This window comes from Opisthocomus hoazin, chromosome Z, assembly GCF_030867145.1.
Source record: "Opisthocomus hoazin isolate bOpiHoa1 chromosome Z, bOpiHoa1.hap1, whole genome shotgun sequence".
NCBI lineage: Eukaryota > Metazoa > Chordata > Aves > Opisthocomiformes > Opisthocomidae > Opisthocomus > Opisthocomus hoazin.
In genome coordinates, this window is record NC_134454.1 from 72803212 (window position 1) to 72831197 (window position 27986).

The 27986-nt window shown below is 39.7% G+C and overlaps 1 protein-coding gene across 1 annotated transcript; it reads left to right on the forward strand.

The window, feature by feature from the left end:
* On the forward strand, nucleotides 1–26914 carry EMB (embigin). Its single transcript, XM_075411641.1, has 11 exons — nucleotides 1–134; nucleotides 5499–5585; nucleotides 7700–7789; nucleotides 9090–9179; nucleotides 11398–11572; nucleotides 12785–12873; nucleotides 16354–16481; nucleotides 17631–17913; nucleotides 18688–18721; nucleotides 21225–21298; nucleotides 22478–26914. The coding sequence occupies exons 1-10, from the start codon at nucleotides 44–46 to the stop codon at nucleotides 21280–21282; spliced, it is 1125 nt and encodes a 374-aa protein (XP_075267756.1). The 5' UTR covers nucleotides 1–43; the 3' UTR covers nucleotides 21283–21298; nucleotides 22478–26914.
* Nucleotides 26915–27986: the final 1072 nt, after the last annotated feature.

The window sequence follows — 27986 nt, forward strand, 5'->3', positions numbered from 1 at the left end:
GCGGGGCCGGGCCAGCTGCCTGCGCGGCGGCGGCCGGGGCACCATGCCTGCCGCCTTCTCCGGCAAGCGCCCGGCGCCGCTGCTGCGGCTGCTGCTGCTGCTCTGCCTCAGCCTCCCGGGCGGGACCCCCGCAGGTAAGCGAGCCGGGCCGGGCGGCCCCTCCGCCCTCAGCGTCGGGGTGGGCTGCAGCGGGCGGGGGGGGCCGCGGGCAGCGCCCGGGAGCTGCGGCTGGGCAAAGGTCCTCCCTGGCCCGGAGCATCCCCCCGGCTCCCCGCGGGGACGAAGCCGCCAGGCGGCTGGCTCCCAGCCCTGCCTGCCCGAACGACCGGGGCGTTCCTTCTCCTCGGCGGCCCCGACCCTCGCCGTCTCACCCCGTGCCGTCCCCTGACGAGCGGCCGGGGCCCGGCCCCTCGCCGGCGGGGGTCCGCGGGTGCAGGGGGGCCGGGGTGCGGAGCTCTGTTGCTGCTCTGTCCTTGTCGAGTAAAGAGTTAGTTAAGCCCTGGGGAAAAAAAAAACAAAAAACCACAAAACAACAAACAACCCGAAATCGGCAAGTTAAATTACTGAAATACCTGTGTGCCTAGCAGGCGGTGAGGGGTGCTCTTCCGAGGGTTTTATGATGTGTTTTTGAATGTGCGGGGGGGGGGGGGGTGAGGTGTTGGAGCCTTCTGGGCCCTGTTCTTCTGATGGCTTTCAGCAGTTCGGTAGCAGGCCAGCCACTCCCAGCGAAACAGGAGCCTGTTTCTAAAACTAGCGGATTTCTCGTTAATCCTAGTTTCTGAAGCATCGCGGAGTGGTACAGAACGGTCGTGGAGGGAGACACCAGATTGCTGATGTTAGCTGTGCAAGATGTAATTGCTGGAGCACGTCTTGCCAAGGCTGAAAGTTCTGCCAGTGCACCTATGTGATCATTACTACTGCGGCTTTAATTAACCATCAGCGGTTTAACTGCGTCTTCGTTGTGTGGTGTGTCAGTAGTTACATGTTTGTTTGTGCCCCTGTTGGTCTCCCAAATACTGCAGGAAGCAATACTGCTTGCTCTGTGGTGGTCACTTCTATACAACTTGTCGTAGTTTCATGTAATGCGAAAGGGCATAAAAATGTGTTTTGCACTTCTCAAGGCTTGTTTAAAATACATATGTTTATGTATGCACGCAGGGGAAAATCTGCTTTGTAGTTCTTCAAAGTCTTTAAAATATGTGTGTGTATTCATGTACGTACACATAGAACTTGAAGTCCTTTCGAACAATTTATTTCATTGATCAAAAAGTTTTGTGACTGTAAATGGTGGATGTGTGAGTCACATTATGGCCAGTTAGCCACATGGTATTAGTTTTTGACTGCTACTGCCAAAAACTGTTCCTGATGGTGGTTGAAACAGTATGTAAAGCCATCAGTGAAAAAAAAAAACCCCAACGCTAAAGAAAACCGAATCAAATAAAACCGTGTTTGTGTTTCCAGAATCTCTGCCACCTTCCTGAAGTGGTGGGTATCATCTCTGGCTTTGAGCAGACATAGGAAATGAGCCACCTGCCTTAGCACCCTTTATCTGTAAAACATGAGGCTGTTATTTTCCAGACTTCTGTTAAATACTTTTGTATTTGTATGAACTAGGGAGGCTCCATACTGTTATTTCCATGATGCTTTAAATGTGAGGAAGAGTATTTTACTCTTCCATTGCTTATTAACCAAATGTGCAAAAACCTAGCCTAGCACAGGGACTGTGTGCACAGGTGCAGCAAAGGGAAGTTCATCCTTCCTTGGAGGGAAGGGAACTAAAACTGTCTTCTAGTGAAATGCAGAAGCAGTGTGTGTTCTGGAGATGTGGATGTTCGGTGGGTTTGTTCAAGCAAAATAAATGCAACTGTGGGGAGTACTTGCTGTAGAAGGACTGAGTTGCAGGAGGGTGGGTTGCGCAGCCTTCTGCATCTTGTCAGGCTCTTACCACGAGAGGCATCCCAGACTTATTTTGAGATAAGCAGCTTGAGGAGAGTTCTTATTATTCTGTTGCTTTTGGCTTTTCGTCTTGTAGCTGTTTAGTTAATTGTTTTCAAAAACTTAAGCCTTCACTTCTGTTCTGTGTTAGGGGTAATTTCTAAGTGTCACAACACTGTTCGTCAGAGTTTGCTGCTTCATTTGCTTCCTGCTGTGGTGGTCTAACTTAGTTGCAGCACGTGCTGCCACATTCCTTTAGGAACAGCAAATGGACCACATCTCATCTCCCAGCTTCTGCCCGTAAAGATGCCAAGGAGTTAGATGAGTAGAGGATACACCTCATTTCTTACAGATTTTGCTTCTGTGTTGGATTTTTCTGGTTTGCCCCGAGGGAAGGGCTTCTGTCAGGGCATTTGGAAGTCCTTCCTGTGATCCTCTAGTGCCTCAGGAGAGCTCAGCCTGCAGCTGCTCCCTTTTCTGCAGGCACTAGGCTGTTCTGGTGGCTGGTTTTGGATGCAGCTGAATGCTTGCGTGCTTGCACATAGCATAAAATTGATACTAAATTACTTGACATTAAATAAAACATTAAATTAATTAAACCAAAGGGTGTCTCAGCCTTTTCCTATTTAGCCACTTTTCTGGTTGAAAAAGAGAGCAACTAGATTTTAAAGCCTGAAACTGCTCTGGTGATGGCCAGTATGGTACATCCACGCTTTATCCCCCAAATACTGGCTGCAGTAGGGAGCAGAGGTAAGGTGGAAAAGTAAATTAATGAGCTCATACTCTCACATTCTCTTTTGTGCATAAAGATCACAACAACAAGAACTCAGCAAGCTACCACACTATTGACTGAATCTAATGCAAACCAATTATAGGCTAGGCATGCAGCCATGACTCAGTATTTTGAGGAGTTATTCCGCTTGACTTGCTTACATCACTGCCTGGCTTGAGGGTGCTAATCATGCAGTGCTGGGTCGTCTTGATCTATGACGCTGTTCAGCAGGTGTATGTGAGAGGACAAGAGTGGTGCCATGTTGCCTCTGTCTGATGTAGTGTGATGTACAGACGGATAAGAGCCAAGATGTGGAAGCAGTGGTGACTAGAAATAACACGACTGTTTTTACTTGGTGTGTGAATTGAGGAAGAAAGCCAAACGAGAACCCTAATAGTATGCAAACCATGTTGCAAGTTATCTGGCTTCCTTGCAGAGAGATAACAGAACTGCTGTACAGCTTGGCACTGGCACCTTCTAAATTTATCTTTGGGGATTTTAATTACTGTGCAGGTGATGCATCTACTAAGCTGACACAGTCAGGTGATCCATGACATCCTTAGAATACCTCAAGATGCTGCAGATAAAAATTCATGGAACTTACTTCAACCTTACCATGAATATCGGAAGCATAATGGCTCTTGTTGCTCTCAGCACCTTTGTCAAGCAGAGAATAAGAGTCAGTCTTCTTGCTGGGTCATAAGCCAGCGGCTGCTCAGATGGAGTAGATTTCTTAAGTTCTTTGCTTGGATGAAGGGCGTACTTGGCTGTGGGACCAGTGGACTGTTAGGAAAAAGTACAGAAAATGAAGAGCCTGTTGTTAAGAACCACTAATGTTTAATTTTTTAATCATATCCTTTGACTGTGGTGTTTAATCGAAACTGGTTGAAGTATGATGGGCAGATTGAGAAGGCAGATGGTGCAAGCTTGGCATGACTCTGACGTAGCCTGGAGTAGCTGTGTGCTGGAGGTGCCAGCGGCAGAATCTGTAGGTTTTCTGTGCCTGTAGTGCTGAAATGGGGTAGGAGTGTTTGTAGTGTTGTTCACTTGCAGGAACTGTCAGGTTGCCGACTTTACCTTCTGCTGAAGGCACACAGTTCTCAACACGTTTGAACACTCTTAAAGTGTGTTCTAGCTTTTCACTTTTCATCAGCTTGCTGCTGTCCTGGATGTCTAGCTGATCTTACTACCCATCCCAGACTTTAATTATAACTGCAAAACACGTGCCCTTTTTTCCCCTGTGTAACTACTAGCCAAATCACTTAAAAGCTATGAGATTGCTCTGAGTCTGAGGAAGAGTGTGTGCTGCTGCTGCTGTTGCAGTGGAGTATGTCCTGGAACACCTAAGTGTGTGAGGATATAGTGTTTATTTTATGCTGACTAGTTCTGCCACCCAAATGTGGGAACAGAAAGGAAGGAGCAGACATCTCCATTTTTATAAAACATCTGGGGACCTTGAATTCTTAATAGCAGAGTGACACAGCAACATATTCAAGCTAAGCAAGTCTTCTACCTCTTCCCCTGCTGTTCTTTCTCCAGTCAAGAACATAAAGCAAAACCCTAGAGTCTTGCCTGGCTCTTACAAAAACTGTATTATAGAAGCAGAATCAGATTTGCAGTGGTGTTAAGGAAAATGGAAATAGTGATTAGTATTACTCAGTGAAGTCTGTGTTTGACACAGATCCTTTTGATTTGCTTGCCAAGGTGATAAGGAAAGGAGGTTGTTCACTGTATCACTAAACAGGGTAGACATGTAAGGTTGTAGTAATGTCCTTATTCTATTAGTGAACCTGCGAAGCTATGTTTAAAAATAATGAACTAGTGCCAGTGTCATGAGCTGTGGTGGTCCAAGCGCACAAACAAGACACAATTTGTGTACAAGTTATAAAATTTGTTGGTCTGCTGGAATATTCTTAAGAAGAATGGCTTTGCCTGACTGTAGGCTAATGACAGGAAAAGACCTGTATACAGAAATTAGAGGTCAAATAAATACTACCTATGTTCATTAATCTTTTCTTGTCGAAAGTAAGCCAAAGAACTAATGAGACGTCATTCTTGCACATTTTGGCTGTATATGCTCAGAACTTGCGAAAAAATGAAGGTAGTAAGGTGATGATAGCTGTACATGTAAAATTTCCACTTACCAGAGTGATTGTAATTAAACTAAAGTAGATCCTTGCGGTTTTGAGAAGACAGGAAAGCTCTAAGACAGAGGCTCCTAAATAATGCTACCCAGACAGCTCAGCCTTGGGAGGGCAGATGCACCAAGCTACAGAGATAGAGGCACCAAGATGGCAACAAGACAGAGAAAAACAACCTGGAAGGACACAGTATACATGATCTTAGAACTGAATTTGGAGAGAAACAGAAGTCAACCAGCAGACACTGTGATGAGGAGTATAAGCCTTCATCTTAGGACTCCCAAAGACCACTGGAGGATGCTAACAGACATGCATGAAAGATATTAACATATGCCAATTAGTTCTTGGAAAAGTCATGAATATGCTAAGCATTTCTTGAAACTATAATGAATATGTATGCTGTGATTGTATTTAACCTGAAATGACAGGGTGTTTGGCATGCATGTTTGGAGGAGAGATGCCCCGTGTGCCTGGTGCTGTAACAAAGAATTCCTGCTTAACAGTCTTCCGGCTATTGAGTCTGCAATTCCGGGTTTTCATGGCAACAGTGAGGAGGTTCTGTTTGAATTCTTTTGATGAACTGGATTCTTCTAACTCAGCTCAACTGAGACAGAATAAAGTTTTTTTTAAACTCTTTTTTTACTTTTTAGATCCAACTATGACAACACAAGATGCTAGTCAGTTTCAGGCAAACTCTTTGACTAAGATGCGAGCTGGACTTAATGAATCATCTTCTGGTAATCCTTTTGTTTCAGTACCCCTAAAGCTGTAATACTTGTTCCTAGTGATATGAAGTTACCATGTAGAGTCTGCATTTTCATACTAAATATGTCTTTTGAAATAAGATTGTGACTATTCAGGGGAAACAGAAGTAAAGGTATCATCTAGGTCTTTTAAAGCCACTGCAAGAACTTAAGTGTTGTAGCCTTCTCCACAGTCCTTGAGATGCCTGTCTAGCTGCGAGCTGTGTGATCTGTTGCCCTTACTCATATAAGCCATAAAAGCAGGCAGTGATCCTGGAGATGGGACACTTTCCAAACCAGAACCATTGTAGGAGGTTGTGTTCTAGCACTTACAGCTGAGAATGTTTAGCGTGAGGAGGACTGTTTATGCTCTTGTAATAGTCAGAGATACAATAATGCCCTTGCATCACTGTGTCTGCTAGCTTCATCTATCTTTTTTTTTCCTTTAGTTCTGAATGTGTCAAAACCTTATTTTGTCCCCACACTTTAGTCACCATATTCTAGACCTGAACTTTGTCGTTGATAGGGAGCAGAGAAGAAGGTCCAGATGGGAGAATAACCTGATGATTGTTGATTTCTACCTCTTCTTTCTCCACAAAGATCAGAGTTAAATTTATACATGAACTCAAGCAAGTTTTGACAAGTTATTCCATCTACAGTTTTGTTGTTGGAGATGATAATGCTATTTACCTGGTATTCATCTTCACACCTTTTTAGCATAACACGTGTGAGAACTAGCAGTTCAATAGCTAGTAGATTCAATTACTCTTTCCATACATAAACACAAGTATACATATGAGCTAAAATACATGAAGTGTTTTGTATAATATGATTTCACATGGCTATTTTAATTTGATATGTGAATTGAGCAAGAAAGTGAGGATCCTATTAGTGTGCAAGACATCTTAAAGGTTGCCTGTTTTTTTGTGGGTGAATAACAACTATCATATGAACTGGCCGTGGTGCCTTCTGAATCTATCATCATGAGGGATTTCAGTAACAAACCAGGTGGTGTGTGTGTTAAACTGACATAAACTCAGGTGATCCATGGCAACCTTGGCATGCTGTCAAGGTGTTTGCACACACAGACAGAAGAAGATTCCCCAGAACGCTTTCAGCCTTTGTGTGTAGTTTCAGGGATAAACACTTGGACTAGTTTTTTCTATCAGGCAGAGATCAAGGCTTGCTTATGCTCTTGTCTAGAGAAACAGGACTTAATGTCTAGTGCTAGAAGACAACTTCAGAATTTTTTTCTTAAAAAGCTGTTTTGGACTTATGCTTGAGACTGACAACAGTCTAATGTGAACAACCACGAAATGAACTATCCTGAAGCTCTGTTCTTCCACATCCTCCACCTTAATATACAGGTTTATTGTTACTTAAACTGGTTGAAGCATGAGGGAAGGTATGAAAGTGCAGATGGAACAAGTCAGGCAAAAGGCTAGTTGCCTGTGGTATAGCACTCCTTGTGTTGTGAGCTGACATGTTGATAAAAACAGTGCTTTATGGAACAGGCCTGCAGCTTGGAAGGCACGTGGTACCTCTGCTTGTGCTTGCTGAGAGACCTTTAGATGCAAGCCACTAGCAGGGACCTCCTTCAGCACAACCACATTCTCTCAACTGTAGCCGAGAGGCATGTGTTAAGAACTTTAACTCAAAGTTCAGTATTCTATGCAGGAAAAGAAGGAGTAATTCTGAGAAGATCTAGGCTTTCAGAGATACTATTTCTACTGCACAGTGATCAACTCTGCCACCCAGTGCTTCTCTTGGTGAGAAGACTGAAGCTGTAGCCCAGTTTTCTATATTTTCCTAACTCTTGAGTGGGAATGTTTTCATTCTATGCACAAGAGAGGAATGAAGCCCCTTCCCTTCTACAAAATCAGAATAATTTTCTCCTGTAATGCTGTATGATTAGGCAGATTCAATCAGTGGTTACTGTTAGTATATTCCTGAAATGTGTTATAACTGGCAACCAAATTACTTTGCAAGCATGTAAAATGTGTGGCTTAAAACATTTAGTGTATTTTATCTGTTGTGGGGTGAGGGAATCTCTATTTCTTTTGTTTCATCACTAAATAAATTTAAAATTTTGGTTTTTTACCTTTCAGAGCCCGTGACAACTGCACGAACTGTAAACTGGAAAACTTCAGGGAGCTCTTCAGATCATTTGACACTTGAACATAGTGTATCTACACCTGGTAAAAGCAGTCACAAGTTGTGTTCTACTTAAATAGTTAAATTTCGGCTACCCTAAGGTTCTACTTTGATATTTTCTTACTCAAGTGGTTATGGAGGATTTATATTAGTAGATAATTATAAAGACAAACAGTTTGATGTTTAAGGCTGTATAGAAAGTAACTGTGGAAACTAAAAAGATGAAAATTGCTACAACTGTATTGAACTGAACTTTTTTTAAGCATAATTTCTGATGTCTTCTTCAACAGTGTGCTTTAGTTTACGAGGAACTTGTATGCACATAGTACAATACTAATGAAGCAATTACGTGTGTAGATGTGAAAGGCTGATGCTTCCTTAACTGGGCTACACCTATTTTTAAAGCTATAGCTTATTAATTTGCTTTCTTGCTCTGCTCTTGAAATGCACAGAGTATGAGAACAAATACAGTGGTGGGAACAGGCTGTTTATGCTTACAGTTGTCTGCCTGATAGCTGTATCAAGTGTTGTAAAGCTTTATAAAGGTAGTCTCTGAATAATACACCATCTATAGGCCTACATAGAAGGGATTTTGCTGGCCATATTAAACCTTTTAAACGTAGTTTTTCCTCATAGAAAGAAGGGGTGGATTTTAGCTGGGCAGATGATGGTCGATATTGATATGCTTTGTGTGTGGAAGGAAATTCCTTGCAGTGTAACAGGAGTTTTGTGGAGCAGTGAGGGCCTCTGACTGTTTTCCAGTGGAGCACAGGGTGTTCTTGCCTCTACATTCATTAGAGCTGAATCTACATTAGACAGTCTACCGCTGGCTTTCTGGCTGCGTTGTTAAATCGTAGTGGCTTTGGGAATGGCAGTGTTCTGCCCTTCTACTTTTTTAAATTTTTCTAAAGCTTATTACTTTTCCAGGCTCCTCTTAAACATTGATTTAGTCCTGTATGGTTCTAGGACTCATCTAAAAGCTTTAGGAAAAGCCACAGGTACAGATGACTCTTTGAATCAGGCTGTGAAATCGATAATTACAATCTCTTCAGAGTATTGACATGCACAATTACAACATTATATTAAAGCTAGAAACCAGCTTCTAAAATGGCATAATAACAGTGGCCACGCCACACTGCTACTTTACGATTCTGGCTGTTAACACACAAGACAGATGGAATGATCTCCACAGTAGTTGGCATATGGCAAGGTCCTTCCGCTCCCCCTTCCACCGTCTTCCTCCCCTCCCCAAGAAAGAACTGCAATATAATATTGACACTCTGCTGTATGCTTACCTTTATAGGATCATAACATACCACTTTGCTTCCCCCACAATCTTGTTAGGTCCAGATCTTGCCACACAAGTGTTCAAGCAGGCAAGCAAAGAGAATGTGTCTAACCTCACTTTTGTGGAGTATGAGGTACTCTTACCTGGTAAGTATGTTATTTTTTTTCTTCCAGTTATGTTACATAGAATGCCTGTGATTACACACGATCTCTTGTATGACCTGTGGAAGTATCTAGGATGGCAACTTCTTGATAAAGTTAAGGTCACAGTGAGCAAGTGATGAGCTCGGTAAAAGATGAAGTTTGTTGCACTATTCAGTTTTGTGTTCTAGTAACTCTTTTGCAGTGAACAACGGGTTTCTTACATTTTTAAATTAAAACCACAGATAAAAACAACTCATAGCTGTCTGTCCTCCAGATCAATTCAGGTGACAATGTCTTTGTGCTTGTGAGTCGACTTGAAGAGACCATGCAAGTTAGGGTGCTGGTTAACCAGCAGGTGTTAGTCAGCTCTGCAGCACTGTGGGAGTTAAACCGTGGAGAAGAGGAAAGAGAAGTCTCTTCCTAAAGAGGATGCAAAGTTCCCAGTTGACAGTTAAGCATTTGTAACTGTTTTCTGCGACAACTGGAAAAACTGATCAAACTGAAATCTCTCTGTTGGAGGAGATCAGTTAGAACTTTGCAAAGTACTGGTATGGTATTTTAAGGACATAATTGCACAGCATTTATGCTGTATTTTCTTCAAGCAGAAAACTTAAGGTAGTATCTGTTTCTTGTTCTGGTACATGTAGTCTTGGTACAGAGATGCCCCAGATATCAGTCCTACTAGTGGTTAATCTTCAACAGCATTGAGTTTTCATGTTCCATGCTTTTAAGGTGTGGATTTAGTTTTAAAATATCTCAAAAGGTATGGATTCTGTTTTTAGGCAGTGTAATTAATCTGAATGTAAAACTTTTGCTACTGTGAAACTAATTCCATTTGCAGAATTACTTCGATCATAAACAACCTTAAGAAGGTGAGTTGTGTGACTCATTTATTGAGTGCAATGGCTCTAATAAATGAGTAGCAGTAACTGCTCTGCTATGAAAGACTGAAGTGTTGCACCTCAAAGTTTAATTCCAGTTCAACAGTTCTGTAATATTTTGGCTGGGACTTGGAGTTCTGTGTGTGCTCTTCTGCAGGCTGTAAATGTATATGCCAGATCCAGTAAAGTTCAAATGTTCTATAGGAGTATTATAGTATTATGCGAGTCAGACTTTGCTGCTGCTTAGGTACAACTTGCATTACTGAGTCAGTGAGCTGTACATTAAAACTTCCTTTTCTCACAGAAACAGTTTGTACTGTGAAACACAGCTGCACTTTTTTGACCATCTAGTACCACAGGGTACGTCTAGGATTGAGATGAGGCCTGGAATAAATTTTAATGGAGTGTTCAGACAGAAGACAAGAAAGAAAAGGCTAGTTATGAAATAAAACATCAGTGCTGACAGGTACGAAGTCAGAGGTTTCTTCTTATAAAAAAGGCTGCATGGATCAGAGAACATATCTGCTGTTGAAACCTACTTTTTTGATACGCTAATTTTATCCTCATAGAGCTTGCTAAAAGCAAAAAAGCGTCAGATTTTTCAGCTGTATTGAAATGTTTTCACATTGTAATTCTCCTGGCTTGCCACTAGGAAGGCAAAGGCAGCCATAAATGGGTTTGAAGATTTGGTTTCAAGTTGGGTAGCTGTAGCATGAGAGGCCAGATCCAACAATGTTAAGGTTGTGAATTCTATCATCAACTTCACTAGCAACAGGACATTACGTACCATCTCATACTACCATAAAATCTGCAGCTGGCTAAAAGCTGGATGCTTATAGATATTTACAAGTCTAACTCTTTTTGATATTCTTAATATAACTTTGCATATATTTACTAATATTTTTAATCCAATACATACTCCTCTTTTAATACCAAATGTGCAGTCAAAAAAAGTTTAGCGTGAGAGGAGACATTGTTCCCCTTGGTGAGAGCTAAGTACTTAATGTTTTGGGTTAAGTTGTGCAGAAGCATAAATCTGTCTTGCTTTCAGTGAAATGAATGCCTGTGTTTCTATGTTGGAGCCGTCTAGGATGTTTACCTACAGAATGGAATGACTGCCATTTTTGTAATGGATGTGTATCATAACTCAGTTATGGCTTAAGAAAATTACTGTCAAACACTGATTGTCTGATTTTGCAGGTTTCTTTTTTACCCTGGGAAGTATAGCAGCAGCACACTGTATCCAGCTATAATCCAGCATATGTAAAACAGTCTTTCAAACTCTTATTCCCCCAGAATGAAGAAACATGTTTTTCATAAACAATTTCTTAAACTTCTAGGTGTTTCTGGTACTTCTGTGGAAAAAAATATCACTTTGGACAGTGCAACTAGAATTGAACTTTCATGCAGATTGGACAATAAATATTCTCATCTGAAAAGTTTTCAAGTGACTTGGAAGAGGGGAAATGAAACTATCAGACACATCAATAAAACTGAAAACAGTTGGGGCATCCAGTAAGTAGCATTCTTTATAGTTTGACTTGCAGGTTCTAACGAGTTATAATTGCATGCATATACACTGCCCAATACTAGTCCTGTATATATTAGAATAACAGCCAAATGTAGTGATTAATATATGTCTATAATCAACATATTACAACTGCAGGAAAGGAAAAAGGTTGCAGTTACCTTGAGCCTGGAGGAAGAGCTACTGTTCTTCCTCTAGTGCTGGAGAAGCAAGGTTTCTTCAAGACAAGAATATAGAATAAGGACACAGTTCTTTGAGGTCTGATTATTCTGTTCAGTAGTAGTCTCAGTCTGAGATTGCTAAAATACCTCTATTTCTTTTTCCATTCCCCTGTTTTCCACATTCTCTTTTACACCTTAGTGCTGCTTTGCGCAAGCCTGAAAGGCATCAATGGTCAATTCTTTTCTTTCACAGCTAGCAAAAGAGAAGAAATTTGCGTTACAGTAAAGGTGTTTTGGATTTTTAAGAGGTTTTCTTAATTCTTTAAAAACTCTATGGAGACTCAAGAAATGTTGTAGATAATTTTTCTCAATTGATATGCTTTACTATCAGACTTCAAAAATCTGTAAATGGACTAATTTTAACCAGGTAGTCTCGAGCTGATTTCTGTATTGCTTTGATTTCTTAGCATGAATAATATTTATATAAAATTTCTGTGATAGAAAAGGTGATGAGAATGTACTGTCACTTCTACTCCGTATACACAAGCACAACTGTGTAAATCATTTTCAAAGCCACCTGTGAAATAATAGTTCACCAGCAGAGAAGGTGCTGGACTTCATTAAATGCCAGCTCTTTAAAACTGTTCTGTGTTGGTGCTGTGCTGGCCATGGACTGACCAGCTTTAGAAAGAAAAACCATTTAAGTAACATCTTCTGAAATCCTATCTAACGTATGCTATATAGTTCACATGGTGAACCCATGTCTAATTCGGTAACCTGTAGGTCGTATAGCCTAAAGATGTTTGGCCTTCTGTGAGCAACAAGGGTGAAAATTGTATTTGTGTTCCCATATGTGCTTGTGCTTTTCTGTTTTGCTGTTCTTACCTTGTACTAAAACTGAATCCTAGTGATTCAGCGATGTATGTTCTCTGCTCCACTACTAATCTTTGCTGGTTTTATTAGAATGTTAATTAGCAGTCACTGATAGGATGAAAGAAAATAAAAGCAAAAAAGCAAATTGGAACTCTTTTTTTGAAGATTGAGGATTTTGGATAACAGTAAGCTGGGAAGTTACAGTTGTACCCTGAAAGGTGAAGAAGAAATCAGCGCTGTGTTTCATTTACAAGGCAAGTTACTTTAAATTTTACTTCACTTGACCATTGAAATCCTGTGTTAGCGTGGTTTCTGGATAGTATGGAAATCACAGCTTAATTTGATAAGCAGTGACTAATATGGTCCAGCCAAGTAAGAGTCACTATCAAAGGCATTTCAGTAGCATGGAGAGAAGAAGAATTTTGAAGCAAAATCTAAAAGCCTTTTTAACAAAATTTGCTAAGAATCAAGAGAGCATGTAAGCCTACTTTTTTTCTGAAATGAGTAACCGATTTCCCCTTCCCTCTCCATCTGTACAGCAGGAGTGAATACTCATCACTTTCTGTGGGGTGGGAGGAAAGGATGGTGTCTCAAATTCTTCAAAACACAGAGCCAATGACTTGAAAGTTTGGCCTGAGATTCAGTGTTAGAAGAGGAGAAACGGTTGGCAGAAGGGAGGCAGGTTTTTGAAAAAAATCAGTTGTGTTTCTGTAAGGCCAAGTTATTGCTTTAGTGCATCTTTCATTCTATATAAGAACATTTCTTACATTAAAAGTTAGTGTGCTTCATTGGGCAGTATGAGTGCCCTTTCTTCTGTTCTGTATTCTCTTCAGTAGTCTTGACCTTGGCAGTTGTGGGCAAAGTCCAGCTGAATGGAAGACATGGAATTGAAACAAATACGAGCTGCTGAGAACCTTCATCTATGAGAGCTATTCCCTTCCCTATTCTGACCGTCCAAATTTTGCAAAGAGCAAGGCAAGCATTTGATCTCTGAAAGTGCCACAGACTGTGATATATAAGAAAGGGTTTTTAGGAGCCCGTGTTTGGGGATTATATAACTCTTAACTATCCTAACCTCAGCTGAACTAACCAACAGGGCTTTGTAATTCTCAGTGCTGCAAGCTGGGTTTGCTCAGTGAGGTATCTAGTCATACGACTTGAGGAAACTCTCTCATGTATGTTTAAGTCTTGAATAGTAAAGTTGGTATCTGCTTTCAAATCTTCAGCCAGGGAGACTAGCTTGCAATACTGAAGAAAGACAAAATTGTAGCTTATTTGGACCTTTTAATGTCTAAAAATAATTATATCTTGTTGACATGTGGGTAAGGTTTAGTTGAATGGCTACTCGGGTCTTTTTAGGTAGAAAAAAAGTCAAAGGAGACTTTATTCTTTTGAAAATATACAATAAGTATTTCAGTGAAGGCAGGAATGACTCAATAGGGAAGTCATCTTTTCCAGAACAGTGCTTAGGACTGGTTGATTTATTGCAGTAAGATGGGAGAATTGCTTCACAGTGGTTGAATGCTGCCACTTCTGATGCCATAAAAAGTACAGGCTTGACACTTTTCAAGATTAATGCAGGAGTGAAGGAAATGGGAAAGAGAAGTCCTTGAATCTTCCAGTCAGTAATGCAGGGAGAACAATTCTCAAAGTGAAAGATGAGTAATGTGTTGGTATAGACTCAGTGGCTAAAATCATCACTGCTGTAACTAACTGCAATAGGTTTTTCCACTAGGCAGTTAGGCATTATTGGATGTGTTGCCTCTCCTTCCCTCCCCTATCCTGGCTTGGCATAACCCTGCAGACTTTGAGGAGTTGAGCTTTTACGCAGGTCTGCAGAAAACTAACATTTTGAGATGCTTATAGAAGATCAAATTATTAAATGTGGAGACCATTCATGAGTACTTTAAAATGGTGTGAAATGTTGCAATAGCTGTATTGAAGAGTAGAATAGATTTATTTGTGTTTGCCCTTTGAGGGATCCTTAATCAGCTGTCCAGGTACATGCACTATGGAACAACTCTGGTCTTAAACCGTTGTGGAAATCTGACTGGTGTAAATGCTGTTGCCATCACCTGTCTGTTCATCTCTTCAACGGTTTGTTTTTTTCTGTGCAGCAGCAGTGTTTTGTCACACAATTCTGGGTGTTCTACTTGCAAAAATACCTGGGACAAAACATACTATTTCCTTGCACGCTTTCAAGGATTAACCTCTCTGTTACATAGCTAGAGTGCAGAAGTCATGATGGGTATTCACGTCCTTAATCATGGCTAATGTGGTAGTGGTATTTCTGGTATGTCTATAGCTGTGCTTTACCACTGATCAGCGTGGCTAAGTCTTTTTGACTACCACATAAACCTGCTACGCTGCTTTCAAGGGTTTTTTGTTTGTTTTCATATGTTCCATTCTTTTTTCCCACCTGCTTTTTTTCTCTTCTATATGTTGCAAAGGAAGTGGCAGCAGTTATTACTCAAGTTGTCCCTTTTACTGACAGCAGTGAAGATACTCTGCCACTACTCTTTAGAAGGATAGTGTTTAATGATTAGAACAAATACCTATGGAGTGAGAAGTAATGGGGCTGGAGTGATGTATGGTGCAGCAAATTCTGAGGTTGCAAGCACTTGTTAACAAATTGGTTTCATATGTGTTTCAGGAATGGAAACTTTTAAGTTTGAATGCTCGTGAGAAGTGAACTTTTTGGGACGATTTGTGCTCAGCCAGTCAACAATGGGAGGGAACAAGAACAATCGTAGTTTATACCGAATTGTTCCATTGTAACTGCTGAAAGCCAGCTCTTGGCCTGTTTAGTCTTGTGTGACCAATGTAATTTAAAAGATGTACTGGATCTGTACTTACAAGATAGAGCAATGAAACTTGAAGTAAAATTTTAAATATATCTGAGGAAAATGTGCTGGTGAACATCCAAATAAAGAGGGGAAAAAAAGGGGAAGGGGAAATACATACTCCATCATGATACATTTTCTCAGCTCTATCTGTGGGATGCCTCAATATGTTCAACAGTGTATTTTGGGCTCTTGCTCTTGCAGGGCTGTGGGGTGTCTGCAGTTATAATGGCTGGGACAAGTAGCTCTAAAGTTGTAAACTGATGTCTTGTTTCCTGTGACCATATTCTGATCTCAGCAAGATGGGACCAAAAGTCCTCTTTACTGGCATGCACCCACAAGTCATTACTTCAGCTTAGAAAACATTTGTAAATACAAAGCTCCCTCAGTCTGCAGTTTTGTCTTCATTACAAAAAAAAAGTTCTCTGCATGCACAGCTTGCCAGATAGTATTACATGGTAGCATTGTAACTGGAATAGACTTCTATCAGTTTTGGCAGATTGAGTGAAATTGCAGAAAAATTAGCATGTTTGTTTCTAGTGTACCAGAACTAAAGGATGTAGCTCACAGCTGTCGAGGAAGGGAAAGAAGAAATGGGCAAGGGCAGAAATCAGTCTCACTTGATTTTAAGTATTAATGGGCAATTTTCAAGATCATACAGCAACAGAGAGGATGATTTCTGTAGTCTTCTGCAAAAATTCTGTATACAGAATGTCAGCCTGTAATAAGTCTCATTTAGATCATGTCATGAGTGATAGTCATCTGTGTTTATGGGAAAAGGAAATGAATGGACTATGACAAATACATAACTAAATATATTTTATCTTTTTGCAATACTGTAATTAAAACATGTAGGTGTCACTTGATTAACTTTTTTCTACTTGTTTTTAGTACCAAAAATTGAAGGAAAAGAAAAAAACATAGTCAGTTATGAAGGAGATACAGCTGTACTGGTTTGTAAAAGTTCTGGCTATACTCCCATTGCTTGGACGTGGTATATGATCAACGGAAGTGAACAGGTAAGGTTTCCATCTGTTGTCCAAGCAAAACAATGAGGCAAAAAACAAGTACAGACACTTCTTAGTGTAGTGACTTGTCATTGTAGGCTCTGCAAATTACATTTCCATTAAAGTTAATGTAAATCTCTGCCTGTGGAAAAAAATATGGTATTTAGAAGTATTTGTTCTTACAGGGATAGTTTTTGTTCTGTTTTGTATGATGTTTATTTTCCAAAAAGTCCCTGCCATACTACAGCCCAGATAACAGTAAAACAAATCAGATGAATCTTGAGATACTTGTATTTACTGTATTAATGGTGGTTATATTGATGAGATCTTACTACTTGATACCGAAAAAAATCGTATCATAGCAGGAAGCTTTTAAAGACATGTAAAGGTATTGGAGGCTTGAGAGAGAATGGCACTATGTCCCTTCTCTTCCTTGTCCTCCAGGTACAAATGTTTCTGTATTACCCAGCCTGTAGCCTCTCTGGAGGATAGCCCATGGTGGAGACTGCTGTGCTGCTTGATTCTGAAGGAGCTGAAACCTCTTCTCGCTTCAGCTCCTGCCATAAAGGCTGTGAGGAAAAATCTTGCTCAGCAGTTTTCCTCCTTTAGATACCCACCGTTCAGGATCCTTTTTAGCCTTGGAAGCATACCCACTTTGTTCTAGCCCTTTTCTGGGGGAAGCACTGTCAACTGGGAGCAGGTGCATAAACCTGTCTCCTCTACTGTTGGAGAGCAGCATTGCCTTGTAAGGCTATCAGCATATTTCCTGGTGAAGCAGCATTGCCAGCTCAACTTCCTCGAAAGTGTGTGACTTGTACTGTGGTGAAACTTGGGTGTTAGATCCTGACACCTGAGGCTGCCTCTCAGTGGAGAGTCAATAGAGTCAGGGGTACCTTTCATCCAATTTTAAATAAACTAAAACAGGTCACACAACTTGCTTGCTAAAAGTGTGCATTTTCCTTCATTGCATGTAAAGGGAGCCAGGGTGGCCAGCTAAGACAAATCCTTTCCTGGACCGTGGACTAAACATGCTTCATAAATGCCACATGTTCTTAGTTAATTTTACATCTCTCTATATCAAACTGTCTGCTAATATAAATAATTTGATTAAAAACTCTCTCATTACATTAATAAGACTTGTAATGTATTTTTTATTTTCAGATTGCCATCAATGACTCTTTGATGGCAGACAAGTATGTAATTAATAGAATACCTACCAATGTAACCCATCTGAAGATAGTGAAGCTCACCAAGGAAGATGATGGTGCATATTGGTGTGAAGCTGCCTTTGAACTAGGGAAAAGTAAAGGAAAGCTGAAGCTTAAAATTCTGTCCCTCATGGTGCCTCTCAAACCCTTTTTAGCAATTGTGGCTGAAGTTGTTATTTTAGTAACTATTATTTTCCTTTATGAGATATATTCGAAAAAGAAAGAGAAACATGCAGGTGAGTTTTTTTAGTCCCTTCTAGCTTTTCATTTTAATTGCAGCCAAAGATAGAAAGGTATGACCCACAGCACTTCGTATGTGAAGTTCAGTGTGATTTTTCACATATGTACTTTTTCTGAAAAAATGCTTTCTTCTAGAACATTGCATTATTTTAGATTTTTAAATCTTTTCCATGAGTCTAGAATTCAGGTTCAAGGTGCTTTCAGTAAGCCATACTTTCTTGTGAAGGATTTGATATAGCTCTTATTTTTTTTTCCTTACAAGGCAAAGGAATTTAGAGGCTATACTACATGGGGGAGTGCTTAGGAATAGAAGCAACTGTTAGTAGTCTTGATAGGAGAAACTTCTGTCAAGAAATTGAGTAAGAAGGAGAAATACATTGAAACAGAAAGCACTGATAATGGTTGCTGAACCTAAGGCACACATAGGTGCTGAATATGTAGAAGGTGACCCATGTATGTAAAAACTATATATATGTGTTTATATTATACATATAAGCATACATATATTTTTCTGTATTTTATACTTATTATATATAATATATAACATATGTATTAAAATCAGATTCATGAAACTTGATCAATATTTTTTTGATAAATTTGCAGGCAATTCCATTGAACAGAGGAACAAGATAATTTAAATTACAAATGTAGGAAAACTAGTAAAATTAAAAAAGATTTTGTTTTGCTTATACGTGGAGTAAATAAGTAAATATAACTTTTCTACTGTTTGTAAAATCAAAAGCTTATATAATCCTTTTTCTATTGTGCAGAAGAAGAAAAAGAATTTGACCAAGTTGAGCAACTGTAAGTAAAGAATTTGTATACTATAGTGAAATACTTGCTTTTTTGCACATAAGTGTGTTGTATAAAATTATACCCTGTCGTTGCCCCAGTCGGTAAGGGTTAGTGATGAATGCGCAAGTACAGTTTATTCCTTTCCTTAAGACTTCCTAATTCCAGAGTATGCAGAATGCTGTTTTCTACTTGGCAGTTAATTTTGGTGCTTGGAAGAGATTTCGCTTTTTTGTGAGAGCACCATGCGTCCTCATCATAAACTCCTTCTAAAAGGCTATAACTGAGGACGGTCACTTTCAGGTGGAAACTTTACAGAAGAGGCTTTGAAATTTTTCTCATGTATTTTTTTGTGGATATTAACATACATTTCTCTTATTTGCATGTGGTCAAAGCACTGACTGTGATAGGTAAGCCTGTAGTTGCTGGGGTACTGGGAGCTGGTGGTGTTGGTTGTCCTGGTGGTAACTCCAGCCTCCTGGGGGTGGTTCTTCTCACTCTGCTGATGGCTGGGTCTCCTGGGCACGGGAGTGGCTGCACTGCTGGAGCCAAAGGTGCAGGTGATGGCATTTATATTGTTCTGCTGCTTGAGGGCTGGTGCTCCCAAGCTGGCTCCTCCCTCCTGAGGATGATGCATTTCTGAGGGCTTGCTTGCTAAAATAAACTGTACTTTTCTCCTGCTGCCCATCGTTTGAAGCCCGGTTGCTTAATTTGGCCTGTTAACTTTCCTTTTGTTTTAAGATGCAGCCTAGCAGTTCCTCTTAGATGTGTCCAGTCTACTCCAGTTTTCTTCCCTCTCAGTCCCTTCTCTCCACCTATGTTTATCTCCCTTTTTCATAGCTTTAAGTAGTGCTGACTTTCCCTTTTTGAATTTCTTGCTGCAGTGACCTTCTTTGTTTCCCTATGCTGTACTCACTTTCCCATTCCTTTTTCCAGTGTTAGCTGAAAATATATTTTAGTGCTTTCCTCCTTATCTAAATAGCTTTAAAGCTGTAATTCAATTATACTGTAAAGTGGGAATATGTCTTGGGAATGTAGTATGCTATTATGCTGTTTAGTGTTTTGGAATATGTCTTGAGTTGCAGACTGAATAATTGCCCTTGTCCCACAGCCCTGCTTCTTATAAACATGCTGAAACTATTACAACAGGATCTTAACACTGTATATTGCACTAAAAAATGTTTTCATGCTTGATGAGAGATGTGGGATGTGGCTTTGATCAACTGCTTGATCTTTACTTTGGAGTTCTGTCTTGGATAAAGATATACGAGGAAAATCTATGAAACCATGCACTTGCCAGACTTTAATAACTGGAAGTTGTTGCAGCTGCTGGCTGTTTAGAAGATAGATTTGTGTACCAGAGAAAATGGCTACAAAGGAGCTTTGCTGGTCTGTTATGTCAAATGGTGACTAATATACAGCTGAACTTGGGTGATAATTAAAATGTCACATCCAGCAATGTATTAGGTGGGAGGCTAGTGATTCAGACACAGATTTTTTTTTTAGTAAGAAGACTGTTAATTCAAATTTTGACTGTGACAAACACCATATAGCTAGTTGCAGGTACTCCAGAAGGAAGAATCATAGAATGGTTTGGGTTGGAAGGGGCCTTATAGATCACCTAGATCCAACCCCCCTGCCATGGCCAGACCTTCCACTAGACCATGTTGCTCAGAGCTCCATCCAACCTGGCCTTGAACATTTCCAGGGAGAAGGCATCCACAGCTTCTCTGGGCAACCTGGTCCAGTGCCTCACCACCCTCAAAGACTTTTGTTCTTATATCTAACCTGAATCTACCCTCTTTTAGTTTAAAGCCATTACCCTTTGTCCTATCACTTCAGGCACTTGTAAAAAGTCCCTCTCCAGATTTCTTGTAGGCCCCTTCAGGTACTGGAAGGCTGCAATAAGGTGTCCCTGCAGCCTTCTGTTCTCCAGGCTGAACAGCCCCAACTTTCTCAGCCTTTCCTCACGCAGAGGTGTTCCAGCCCTTGGATCATTGTTGTGGCCTCCTCTGGACCTGCTCCAACGGGTCCATGTCTGTTCTGTGCTGAGAACTCCAGGTGGGCTCTCACCAGAGAGGAGCAGAGTGGCAAAATCCCCTCCCTCGACCTGCTGGCCACACTGCTTTTAATCATATAACTGTTTCAGCCCATGTTCTGAGGATGTTGAGCTGTATATAGCATGTATATTATTTGAGCATTCACTTTATACAGATTCTGTAGAATGAATGAAAAGATAGCATGGCAGTCATTTCTGGGAATACTTTCACTGTTAACTTCTGCCCAGAACTTTGTGGGATATTTGAGGGGGATTGAGTTGATCCTTTACTACTTGGCTGAAAGACTTCAAGAGTCAGTACTTTGGTTGCTTAAATTTTGTTTAATCTTCTTTTTTCTTACAACTTCCTGTGCTGAAAGAGAAAATCAAATACATTGTAGATGTAATCTCTAATTGGATTGCGGGACTGGATTCTCATCCTAGACTAAAGTTTTGGAATTTAACCTCTCTTTGTAGTAAATCGGAAGAAAGCAATGGTCTGGAAAACAGCAGTGCTAGGCACAGAAAAATCTAATCTGGTTCCTAAAAAGGTAAGAAAGAGATGAAACGGGGAACAGAATTTACTGTTCTCTTGAGCAGCCTAAATACAAGGAAATCCACTGTGCCATCCCAATCTGGCTTTTTTTGATGTGAGAATAATATAGTAATAGAACTACTGTTTAGATAAATAGTCATTGATGATGTAATGTCAGCAATAACGTGACTCCAAACCCTTTTAATTCAGTACTGTAATCATTGTGGTGTAATAGTTGTGTTTACCCATGCAGTCCTTGGAACAGGACCCAGATTAACCTGCTTAACTGCTTGACTCCTGATCACAAAACATTTCTGTGAATGCCAGGGTGGGTGCTGAGATGCCTAAGAATTGCTGATGTATCCAAAATCCCGCTCTTTCAGACTGTATCTTGGGTGTTGAGCGAGGTTATGGAGGGAGGATGGATGTGTAATAAGCGGGGAATGTAACAGTACCAGAGGCATGAAACAAGGGATTATAGGAGTCTAGGAAGTAAGATGGAGTGTAATAGATGGTGACTGAAGGGATTAGTGGTGGAGGAAGGAAGCAGGGGGTATGTAGCCCTGTAACAGCTGTATAACGAACTTCCCTGATTCTCTGCCCTCTTTACAGTCCGATTACAGGCTGCTTATGCCAGCTGGAACAGCTTGTTAAAGGATGGTCTGTCAGTTGAGGACCAGTCCTACACACTCTGGCTGTTTCCCCTTGTTATTCCCCCTCTGCATCTGGCACCCCGAACTCTCATCTCGAGAGATGTGAGTGACTCTGCGTTCATGTCACTGCTGGTGCTCTTTTTCCTCTCCACAAGCCATCTACCTGAAGGAAGACTGTTTCCAGTACACTTTGTTTTAAAGAACAGAAAGAGAAATGTCAGGTCAGGCTCATAGAAAGGGGGTTAACAAATTGGAAAACAATCAAGAACAAATACTTTCCGAGAGTATATTGTCTCCTGTTTCCTGCGTGTTACTGTACTTGTTGATTGCTGTGAACAGGTTCCCAAGGATTTATCCCACTTTAGATCTAAGGTCCCATTCTTGTAATGTCCTTTTGGCACATGACACTCAGTGAACCAATAAGGATTCAGATTTGTGAAATGGACCTGTCAAAAAAGTTTACTTTCAAACAAATATGGGAAAGTACGAAGCAGCAAAATAACAGAGTTCATGTATTAAGGAAATGTGTTTATTCTTTTCAGTTCAGGAGACTTAAGCCAACAGAAGTGGAAATCATCACAAAGCTACAGAAGATGTGTGCGGCTATGCATTTTAAACATTCACTATGCTTCTAAGTAAACTCCTCTGCACTTATGAGAAATGAGATGCTTTTAAAATAGCTGTGAAACTGTTCATTTTATACAGATGGTAATGTATTCTGATGTACTGCATTTAGACCTTTGCTGTCTGTAATGTTGTTTGTCATTTTACTGCTAAAATGCGCTTTCTATGCGATTAGGCTTCTTGTTTTATGACTGATCTGTTTGATTTTGTCCCAAATCATAACTAACCTTGCATTCACTGAAGGAACAGGTAATATAGGACGGGCTTATTATCTAAGTGTTATAAAGCTGGACTTGTAAAATCAAAAAAGTATTTTTACCAAAGAAAATGCCTTTTACTAGCAGATGAAGCAAATGTGACACAGCCATTTTTACCAAAGAAATAGTCAAAGGGAAATCTTTATCGTGATTTAAATGAAACATTAACAGCTTTGCAATTTGCTCTGAACAGTAAAATGTCTTAATTCTAACTTTTCTTAGCTTGATTTAAATGAGAAATAAAGGTACATTTTGAAAACTCAAGATACGAATTTTCTTAAGATGTCCTGCCATATGTCTGTGCTACTATACTGTAGTTCTAAAGAGGCTAAGCCCTTAAAATAATCTGCAGATCAGATGTTTCAGCTGTATTTAGGAATAGATGAAAGCAGTAAAGGGGATACAGTACCATATCAGAATAGAACTGAAATAATTCCTTATGCTTGCACAAATTACTGCAGGATCTGACAGCTGCAAAACCCAATTTGCAGTTACAATTTATGCAGAACACAGAAATTTCAGATACACTTATACGGTTCTTATCATACATCCTGTCTAGTTGGTACTTTTACTTGTTGCAGCATACTGTATTATTCCTTAAACTCCTCTCAGAGCACAGAGAAGGTCTTGAGCAGCTAAAATTCTCAGGGTAATAGGATAAAGCAACATGAATACCACTAGTTGTCTTTTACATGAAATTGTAACACTGCTGTTATGACTTACGATGCTAGTTGCCATAATTTTAAATATACCATTTAGTTACAGTATGCATTCAGCTTTGAAAAATGCACAGCTAATGGAAGAACAATTGATTGCATTACTTGCCTTTGCTTGCTCATCCAAAAGAAAAATAAGAAAAACTTCCATTGTGAGAAAGGGAAGAATAAAGTCTTTAAAGGAATTTCTGCTCTTAACAAAAATGTAAGGAAAAAACAGGCAGCATTTAGAAACTCCCTAGGGAAGTGAAAGGAAGAATCATCTCAGTAGAATTTCCTCAAACTAGTCATTTCTCTTTGAACAAAGGAATACAGAAAAAAAGATAAAATAGATTTCATTTCCTTCCTTTATTTTTTCTGTTTTACTGGTCTTGCGGGTTTGAAATTATCAGAAAGCCTAGCATTGGCTGTCTTGTTGGAGATGGGGAACAAAATCCAGTCTGATCTGTGCTTTTTTGGTTTTCTTAGCTTATTTTGCTGCTTTAACAACTACAAGTTAAAGTCCAAATAAAAACCAATGGGAAGTATATAAACATTATGTGATTGATAAAGATTTCCCTTGCTAAGATACTGGGTTTACTGTATTTTGCCTTGGAGTTTCTATGCACTGTAAAAGCCAGAATGCATTTACAGGTTTTTATATGAATTTATCATTGATATAACAGCGTTTTTTGTTACAGCAAGTAAATGTTTGCAGTTTGAAAAGATTTGCTTCTGTATGTGAATTGTTGTAATTGTTTTTTGTAGAAATTAATTTTCTTTGTAGGAAATTCAGTAGTAAAGAAAGTAAGCTTACTTACAAATCTAAGACTTGGATTCTATATGAAGCAGGATTAGTATCTTCTGCAACAAAAAGGAGGCGAGGTACTATCTGGGAAAAAGCCCAGCTATTAATCAGAAATAGTTACAACTTATTTCTACCTTCACTGAGCATTGCTTTTGAAATTGTGGTCTGGAGTCTTGGCCAACATAGGCACGTTACATGAATAGATACTTTTTTGGTATTAGCGAACAAAGGCTGCGCTGAAGGCAGGCAGGAACTGGAGAACCTGAATTAAGCATGGATTATGGATCTGTTATGTGTTCATATACCAAGACTGTATTAGAGTTTGGTCACCTTGGCTGCTGTAACTGTATTTTTGTCTTGAACTGCCTCTGGCATGTTCTGCTTGCCATGTCTGTCAGGGGTTTGGTGTTTAAGTTGTCAAGCAGTTTTCTTCATCTCGGTAAGTGGTTTTGTTCCTTGTGTATCTCTGCCTAGGTTCAATCCTTCTTGCGTTCCCCTGCTGAGATAAATATTAAATAATTGGCATAGTGAGCAGTCATCTTCAGAGGCATAAACCATACTTTTTAGTCCAGATACCACATAGGATGCTCTGGAAATCTAGAAATGTACATTTTATGAGAAGTACCTGTTGCATATGTTAAAAACATTCCTACCACAGTTGTTTTGTGTATTAGTTTTATTATAGAAGCATAGCCTTTAATAGAACAGAAGTTTGGCAACCTTAAAAAACCAAAACTCTAGGCAATAATTTTTTTTACCTCATTCAATCCAGGAGATACTAAATGAGAGCCAAAACCATCCTTAAGATACTTGCTTCAAACATCAGTTAGAGCTATGTGTAAGTATCCAGAAAATAGTTTTAATAACATTAATCTGTAGTGAATGACTTACATGGGTTGGCTGAGTCTAACCATTACACTTGTTTGGCAAATTGTGTCTTCCCAAATCAAATTGTTGTTTTCTTGCAAGAGGTGATATTAGTTCCTATACCAACAATAACCTTATCCATTTCTTAAAGGAAAAGATTAAAGCCTGCAAAGGAATCCTGAAGGGCTGTTTCCGAATGCTTGAAACTGGTCACTGCAAATTCCTGCTTTCCATAGGTCCATGGTAGACACAAGGCAGTGTGAGACCTGATTGCTAGCAAAGCTTGGCGAGTATTAAAACAGTTTCCAAACTGTGAGCTCAGATAGAACGGTGTGAATATTTCCTTAGGATTGGAGACTGAAGAATCACCCAGTAGTGGGCCTGGATAATGAAGTGTTTAGCTATAGGTTGTTTGACACTTCCTGAGGAAGAGAGGGAAAACCCATCAGTATTGATGTTGACACTGAAATCAGCATCCATGTGCCTCTAACTTTTTCAGCCAAAGAAAATGAGGTTTATATTCTGCCTTTAAATTTGTCCTCAAGACTTCTCAATGCTGACTGCTGAGCAATTAGAACGAAACCAATTAGTGTCTTCAGCATAGGGGAAGTTTTTCAGCTGAGAGGTCCTCTAGGTGTTGAGCTACCCAGCATGTTCAGGCTGACCACACTTAGCCATGTTGCAGTTCTAGCTGGGAGCTCCCCAAAAATAGGAAGGGGCAAGGAGTGAGGAAGAAATTTGAGAGTGGTTGACATGGGAAGGACCTGCAGGTATTCCACAGGGGTCCTGAGGGACAAAGAGATGAAGCTGGGATGACTTGGAGTTAGATCAAACAGGGAAGACAAAGTGCAAATCTGTAGGAGAAATGTTTTTTTTTTTTTTGCTGTACCACTCAGAGGGTTTGTATAGGAATTTCTGTACAATGACTGAGAACAATCTGCCACTGCTAACCTCTTGCACAGGTGAAAACACAAAGCCAAGTGGTATGTTTCAGAAGAGAATCGGACGTGATAGAAGGGACCAGAAGTTACATCCCTGGAAGTTTTTTCTCCACTGGTTTTAAATACTTTTGCAGTCATGTTACTTACTTATGCTAGAACATGCATATATAATGCATTAAAACAATTCTTTATGGGGAAAGACCAAGTTCCAAACTTTACAACTTGTTACTAAAACTCTTTGAATTGTCTGAATTTCCCGTTGATAAGCAAGTTCATTTTTTTTTTTAGTTGAATTTTATAAGACTTCAAACTTAAGTTTGTTCCATCTGGGCCAAAATAATGATTGTGGTTATTCCATATAGAAATTTAATCCGATTTGTTTTTCCATTCAGCCTTTCATTTAACTAAATAAAACCTTTTTTTCTTCTATTATTAGGGTGATATTTCTATCAACTGACTTCCTGAATTATTTTCAAATTGACATTAAAAGTTATGTAAGAGTGCCTTGAAGGAAGGAATTTGTTTACTGTAGCTAAGTTCGTTTTTCTCTTTTACAATATGTTTCGTAAAAGTTTCAGAGGAAACTTGACAGCAAAATCTATTTTTCTAGTGAAAGATTACTGAGCCTTACTGTTTTTATCACACTTGCCTTATTTTACATTCAGATTTTATACTCTGTGTTCACTCAACTGTTTTATTGTTTTGCTTGAGCAGTAAGATGTACACAGAAAGTGGAATAGCCTCTGTATGTTTGATGTATATGCAATAACAAGGGGAGTAGTTATGGGTAGTGTGAATTGATGATATTGTACTTACAAATAATTCCAATAAATTCAACCATGAAGAATCCATGAAGTGGAGAGTGAACTTATGTCTGGCGTCTTAGAGCAACAAAATCAGACTCTCTTATTTCTTTCTGTGTTCATACCTGCAGATCTTATTTTAGACCTCAGCTGCTGGTTTACTTGAGTACCAAACTGTCTTTACTCAGATCTATAACCTTCTGGGTAGAAATTGCCAAGAAAAGTGATGTCAAAGTATTTCCTTTCTAAATGCACATATTGTCTGGCCTAGATTCTGCCCTTCTAATTTGGACATGTAAATTAGGAACGTGTCCCCTGTTTCTTCTGTTAATAGGGGGCGGGGTGGGTAAGGATTATGTTCCAGTGGATGATAACAGCCTAAATGGAATCTGGAGTTAAGCAGGGTAAGTGTCAGCCTTTGAGACAGGGTTAATTTTTTTTTTATAAAGCACAAGGTGTCAAAACATATTTCAGATGGTGTTAATCTTCCCATGAAGACAAATCTCTGCACTTGGCTTGGAAATTGAAATATATACTAGTTTCTCCTCTCAGTTACAATTTTAAAGGAGACCTAAGGATATTTCATTAGGTTACCTCCTACTGTGATCACAAACAGGCACAATATGACATTTTCTTAGTACGTACTAGTGCCGTCTCTGCTAAGTAACACATCTTATCCTCGCCGAGTGCCCTATTTGCCTGAAGAATTCAAATGAGATTAAGTAATTAAACTACACAGCAGAAAGCATTCATTCAGTCTCCCCTTTGGCAGTTGTTTTGAATGTTTGTGAGCATCTGTTTGCCCGCAGCACAGGACATTAAGATAGGCAGGCAGCCCTTTGGAAGAGGATAGAGTATCATTAGCTATATTTCTGTCATTTGGAACTTCTGCTACAGAAGTACCAGTCTAGGCAAAAATATTAAAGACAAACTGACTGCCACTAATAAATAGTCCAGCCTAAGCAGATGTAGGATGTGCAGCCAAGATACTTGGAGGACAACTTACTGCCATAGAGTGAGAGAGCAAAGCCATATATTTGTGATACCAAGTACCTC